This window comes from Pongo abelii, chromosome 13 (genome assembly GCF_028885655.2).
Source record: "Pongo abelii isolate AG06213 chromosome 13, NHGRI_mPonAbe1-v2.0_pri, whole genome shotgun sequence".
NCBI classification, from domain to species: Eukaryota; Metazoa; Chordata; class Mammalia; order Primates; family Hominidae; genus Pongo; species Pongo abelii.
This window is the reverse complement of record NC_071998.2, coordinates 36153267-36160307: the sequence shown is the minus strand read 5'-3', so window position 1 is coordinate 36160307 and position 7041 is coordinate 36153267. Positions and strand designations below refer to the sequence as shown.

Below are 7041 nucleotides of genomic sequence, written 5' to 3'. Positions count from 1 at the left end.
ACCCCCAACCAATTAGCAGCAAGCACTTACTGCCTAAACAGCCCCATTCCTCCCCCAAACCATCCATGAAAAACCCTAGCTTTCAAATTTCCAGGGAAGCTGATTTGAGCAGTAATGAAACACGTCTCCCATTTAGCCAACTCTAATGTGTAAAACTCTTTCTTTATTGCAATTCCCCTGCCTTGATAAATGATAAATCAGCTCTATCTTGGCAGCAGACAAGAAGAACCCGTTGAGTCCTTACAATATCCTTCTTTCTACCCTCCTCTGCCTAATTACTCTGAATTACTAACTTTTTCACTCAGTTATTTTTCCACTTTGAAGACAAAAAGTTAGAAAAAAAATGCCTTATGAAATTAGTCCCTCAGAATAAACCAGCTGGGCTTTCTTTAGCCACCTGTATGCTTTAGTCAAAATCTAAGCTCAGAGGCAATAGTGAAAGGCTTTCTTATCCCAAAGGAAAACTCTCAGAAATTTGCTGAAGCTATCCACAGTGAGTCTAGGTATAGAACATGCTTTGCCCTATTTATTCATGGGCACCACCCTGAACTCAGTAATCTAGCTTTTTTTTTTAAAGCTGGGTTGGGAAGACACAGATCTAGCTGAATTCGTTGCCAAAATATGCTATCTGTCATAAAGATTATTTTGAGAGAGTTATTTTGAGACTTTTTGTAAGAGAAATTTATATCTACAAAGGAAGTCTCCATTTATAAGCTTGTCTCTCTCTCTGCATCAGGAAGAAAAGAAGGACTAAATCACCAGACACTCTTAACCAATGGAGAAGGAGTTTAAGTAACAAACCTTACCTTTGCTTAAGGTGCTTTTTCTGGCTCTCTGCCATTAAGATCTACCTTTTCCACCCTGTCTCCTCTAGGACCTGAGGGTTATCTCTTTGATATGCAAATGCCAGGGAGATTACTCACCAGAAGAATAAGAAGAAAAAGAGCTAATTGGAAATTGAGCAAATAAAAAAATCTTGTTTTTTCTCCCAGAAACAGTGAAAAGCTTTAGCCATCCTGTAGATAATCTTAACTTGTTCCATCTGCCAGAAACACAATTTGGATTCAGAAATTCTTTTATAAACTGTTTTTGTATTATTGTACCTGGCACATGGCTACAGTTTTCAAATGAAAACTGTGAAATCTGCTTCTGTCTGTATTTTGTGTATGTCTGGGTATGCACGTATGTGTAATATTTTTCTACCTCTAGAGACTATCCTAAAATTAACTTATAAAGAGCTGTATTTAATTGCCTTAAAGAAAAAGCACTTCTACAAATTAAGTATTTTTTTTTTGTTAGAACAACTCAGCAAAATAAAATTCCTGTTTATTGTTGGACAACATTGTTTCACACATACATCAAACAGGCCAAAAAAAATAAACAGCAACTTCATAAACAAAAAAGGAAAAAAAAGAAACCTTTTATCTTTGGCCTTTTTAAACATCTCATACAAACCAACTACTTATAGTACAGCTAAGTACATACACAAAAAAGTTACTGGAAAGCTCGGAATAAGATTGTTTTTCTGTTGTCATTTTTGCTTTTTTTTACAAGGTTTTTTTTTCTCCTTTGAGTTTATAATGAACATGGTCACACCACAAGTAAAGTCAGAAGTAGGACAGAGAACGCTCTGAAGGCTGGTTTGGTCATCCGAGATCATTAAAAATGGCTGACCCTAACAATACGTACAAAAATATAAAATGTAAATAAAAAATACAAACAAATTTCCTTTTTAAAGTACTTTTAAGAAAAAAAGCAGGGCCTTGGAAGTTTTGGTTCTTTCTTCCTTCCCTATTGCAAATTCTCATGGTTTGGGTTGGGTGGTGGAGAGCGCGTGTCATCTGCGGGTGGCACTGCCCACGGTGGGCGGGCGGGCCTCTCTACTCGAAAGTGACCACGTTTAGATTCTGAGAGGGGAAGTGGAGGGTGAATAGGTCGCGGCGGCCTTTTATTTTTGTTTAACTTTTCCTTTTTTGCTGTCTAGTCATCCTCGTCGGTCTTCTGCTTCTTGGTACGGACATCCTCATCCTCATCATCTTCAGCTGCCCGCTTGCCCGTAGCTGACTCAGCTTCCTCATCTTCATCTCCATCCTCTTCCTCACCATCACCTTCTTCTTCCTCCTCCTCTTCCTCCCCACCTTCTTCCTCTTCTTCATCTACCTCATTGTCAGCTTCCTGCTCCCCATTTTCCTCATTAGCATTCCCGTTAGCAGGGGCGTCTCTTCCATTTTCCGCCTCTTCCACAACTTCCTTCTTCTCCTTTAAGTCCTTGGTGGTGATTTCGGAGCTGGTGTCTACAGCTCCGTCTGACATGGTGGGGCACGCCGGTGATCCCATGCAGGGGTATAAAAAGAAAGTGAGAGTTCAGGGACGCTGGCGATAAAGCTGCCGGAATCCGCGGCGGCGGAGGAGGCGCGCGGCGGAGGCGGCTGCGGCGAGCAAGGAGGCAGACGAGGAACAATGCAAAGATGGCTTTTCAGAGCAGCCAGTCCAAATTAAGTATTTTTTTAAACTTTCAGAAAAATGAGACCTAGCCCAAATGTTCTTCAAGTTGATATTGTTAAAAGAAAAAACTTCAGCCAAATTAAACTTAAAGGAGTTTAATTGAGCAATGAATGATTCACGAATCAGGCAGCCTCCAGTTACAGCTGATTCATGGAGACTCCAGGGATGCCTCATGGTCAGAACAAATTTATAGACAAAAAAAGGGACGTGACATACAGAAATTAGAAGTGAAGTACAGAAACAGCTGGACTGGTTACAGGTTGGTGTTTGCCTTATTTGAACACAGTTTGAACACTCAGCAGTGTCTAAGTGGTTGAAGTATGGCTACTAGAATTGGCCAAGACTCGGCTATTGTTACAGGAACCTACTCCTAAGTTAGGTTTTCAATTTTGTCTACCTGTTAAGTTAGGTTACAATTCATCCACAAGGACTCGAATATAAAAGTATGGAGTCCTTCTCAGGCTATCTCTAGTTCTCTTTAATAGTATGATATGGGATAATCTTCAGTAAATAAAAATTACTTTAAGTTTGTTGGATTAACTAAAGCAGGCATGTCTTTAGAGTTGTCAACATTAAATATAATACGTACATACAGTTTTTTCTACCAGGGGTTACTAGGCAAATAAGTTTGTTTTTGTAAGTAGATGTTCAAGATTATAAAACTGTCAGTTTAATCTAAGAGCAAAAGTGAAAATGTAGTAGCTATTACTTTATTAAGTACAGCAGTAAAGCAAGTATATATTAAGTATAGCAGTAAAGCAAAAAAAAAACAAGTATTTAACTGTTTTTTGTTTTTTTTTTTGAGATGGAGTCTCGCTCTGTTGCCCAGGCTGCAATGCAGTGGTGCAATCTCAGCTCACTGCAACCTCCACCTCCCAGGTTCAAGCGATTCTCCTGCCTCAGCCTCCTGAGTAGCTGGGATTACAGGCATGCACCACCATGCCCAGCTAATTTTTGTATTTTTAGTAGAGATGGGGTTTCACCATGTTGGTCAGGCTGGTCTCGAACTCCTGACCTCATGATCTGCTCGCCTCGGCCTCCCAAAGTGCTGGGATTACAGGCATGAGCCACCAAGCTGGGCCTTAACTTTTTTTTAGGTTCTTGCTTTTGTGATATTTGGCCAACATACATATGCTGCAAAAATAGTTAATAGGAAAACATTAATAACGAGATGTTGACTAGCTTTGTCTGTCTAATGAAATTTCATAAGTAAGTCAATTACAATTAAGAACAATTGAATTATAGAATAGAATTCAATTGAATTCTATTGAATACAATTGTTGAATACAATAATTGAATTGTAAATAGAATAGAAATTGTAAATGAACTTTTCAATAGTAATTATTTTTTAATACGGATACTTAAAATTGTGTCAACTTCTTAACAAAAGAAATGGAGGCAAAATTAATATAAACAGTTTATTTGGGCCAAATTTGAGAACTGCAGTGTGGGAGACATGTCTTCAAGTTGCTATGAGTATAAACTCCAATTAGCAGCAGTTACAAGCGGTTTTTTTTTTTAAAGAAGGGGCAGTTCTTTAGTTGCATATAAACTATTGATTGGCTATACATTTTTTTTTAACCATAAATTCCAGGAGCATGAACATAATGGGTGAGGGTCACATCCCCTGGGCATGGATTTGGGGCAGGGTGTGACAAAAATCTCATACTCATGTCTCTCTGGGCCTGATAAATTTTGCATCCTTTATATAGTTCAGACTCTTCTGAGCTACGTTTCTTTCTCTTCCTTTTGGTTGAGTTTTTTTTCTTCTGAAAGTATTGATGATCAACATTTTAGATGTAAGTTTGTCCCGTGTCACTGGAAGACTTAGTGTCAGTTAGTCTCATCCCACATTGGAGGAAGAGAGGAGAGATAAAATGGCTTAAGAATGCAGTGAAGTCTGAAGGCCAAGTTGATTGGCAACACAAAGGGACAGGGCAATGGTATTTCAGGTCATCTGCTTACAAAGGAGCCATAGCATGTTGGATCATTTCTAAGCATCTAGCTATCATTATTTTAGTTTTTTTGTTGATTTTAGACATCTAGAAGTGCAAAGTGTAATCAATTTGAGAATAAAAGACGTGATGCAAATAAAGACAATTACTAACAAAAGCCAGATCTGAAAAATGTTTTTATTTCCGAAGGCAACCAAATAAATATGTTTTCTACTTCTTGTGCTGATCTAAAGATCAATGTATAGGAGATCTCCAGTGATGAGGTTGTCCACTCAGGCAGAGCTGCCTTTTTAAAATAAAAATTATGAATCCATAAGTCAATGTATTTGAATTTAACTCCACAAGTACTGGTTAACAATACAGATATGGTCGCTTCCAAGGTGTTTGGAGGGAGTTTTGTATTTGATGGCATTCCACATTGGAGGCCATGGTATTTGATGTCTTCATCTCCTGGAAACACATGGTATTGTTTGGACATGTCTATCCAGACAGATGATGATAAATTTTGCATACCTCACATAGTTCAGACTGCTCTGAGCTACTTTTCTTTCTCAATAGCTTCTCATTGTTAACTTATGCCTGTAGAGTTTTGCTAAATTAAATTAGATAATGGACATTCATTAAATATTTAGATCATTTCCAAATAACATAAAATGCTGAAACATTAACTGATTAACATAAGTTAATCTACTTTTGGTTTTATTACAAAGGAACTAAATATATTTACATCTGTTAAAAAACACTTTAAAATGTACTATGAGAAAGAATATACTTTTTTTAGTTATTATTATTATTATTATTATTATTATTATTATTATACTTTTAAGTTTTAGGGTACATGTGCACAATGTGCAGGTTAGTTACATATGTATACATGTGCCATGCTGGTGTGCTGCACCCATTAACTCGCCATTTAGCATTAAGTATATCTCCTAAAGCTATCCCTCCCCCCTACCCCCACCCCACAACAGTCCCCAGAGTGTGGTGTTCCCCTTCCTGTGTCCATGTGTTCTCATTGTTCAATTCCCATCTATGAGTGAGAACATGCGGTGTTTGGTTTTTTGTCCTCGCAATAGTTTGCTGAGAATGATGATTTCCAGTTTCATCCATGTCCCTACAAAGGACATGAACTCATCATTTTTTGTGGCTGCATAGTATTCCATGGTGTATATGTGCCACATTTTCTTAATCCAGTCTATCATTGTTGGACATTTGGGTTGGTTCCAAGTCTTTGCTATTGTGAATAGTGCTGCAGTAAACATACGCATGCATGTGTCTTTACAGCAGCATGATTTATGGCCTTTGGGTATATACCCAGTGATGGGATGGCTGGGTCAAATGATATTTCTAGTTCTAGATCCCTGAGGAATCGCCACACTGACTTCCACAATGGTCGAATTAGTTTATAGTTCCACCAACAGTGTAAAAGTGTTCCTATTTCTCCACATCCTCTCCAGCACCTGTTGTTTCCTGACTTTTTAATGATTGCCATTCTAACTGGTGTGAGATGGTGTCTCATTGTGGTTTTGATTTGCATTTCCCTGATGGCCAGTGATGGTGAGCATTTTTTCATGTGTTTTTTGGCTGCATAAATGTCTTCTTTTGAGAAGTGTCTGTTCGTGTCCTTCGCCCACTTTTTGATGGGGTTGTTTGTTTTTTTCTTGTCAGGTTGTTTGAGTTCATTGTAGATTCTGGATATTAGCACTTTGTCAGATGAGTAGGTTGTGAAAATTGTCTCCCATTTTGTAGGTTGCCATTCACTGTGATGGTAGTTTCTTTTGCTGTGCAGAAGCTCTTTAGTTTAATTAGATCCCATTTGTCAATTTTGGCTTTTGTTGCCAAAATTGACAACATGGTGTTTTAGACATGAAGTCCTTGCCCATGCTATGTCCTGAATGGTAATGCCTAGGTTTTCTTCTAGGGTTTTTATGGTTTTAGGTCTAACGTTTAAGTCTTTAATCCATCTTGAATTAATTTTTGTATAAGGTGTAAAGAAGGGATCCAGTTTCAGCTTTCTGCATATGGCTAGCCAGTTTTCCCAGCACCATTTATTAAATAGGGAATCCTTTCCCCATTGCTTGTTTTTCTCAGGTTTGTCAAAGATCAGATAGTTGTAGATATGCGGCATTATTTCTGAGGACTCTGTTCTGTTCCATTGATCTATATCTCTGTTTTGGTATCAGTACCATGCTGTTTTGGTTACTGTAGACTTATAGTATAGTTTGAAGTCAGGTAGCGTGATACCTCCAGCTTTGTTCTTTTGGTTTAGGATTGACTTGGCGATGCGGCTCTTTTTTGGTTCCATATGAACTTTAAAGTAGTTTTTTCCAATTCTGTGAAGAAAGTCATCGGTAGTTTGATGGGGATGGCATTGAATCTATAAATTACCTTGGGCAGTACGGCCATTTTCACGATATTGCTTCTTCCTACCCATGAGCATGGAATGTTCTTCCATTTCTTTGTATCCTCTTTTATTTCATTGAGCAGTGGTTTGTAGTTCTCCTTGAAGAGGTCCTCCACGTCCCTTGTAAGTCGGATTCCTAGGTATTTTATTCTCTTTGAAGCAATTGTGAATGGGAGT

At 38.1% G+C, this 7041-nt stretch overlaps 1 protein-coding gene across 1 annotated transcript; it reads right to left on the bottom strand.

Annotated features, from left to right (window-relative positions):
- Positions 1 to 1963: 1963 nt before the first annotated feature.
- On the bottom strand, positions 1964 to 4604 carry LOC100432431 (prothymosin alpha-like). Its single transcript, XM_063714181.1, has one exon. The coding sequence runs from the start codon at positions 2335 to 2337 to the stop codon at positions 1981 to 1983; it is 357 nt and encodes a 118-aa protein (XP_063570251.1). The 5' UTR covers positions 2338 to 4604; the 3' UTR covers positions 1964 to 1980.
- Between the last annotated feature and the right edge of the window lie 2437 nt (positions 4605 to 7041).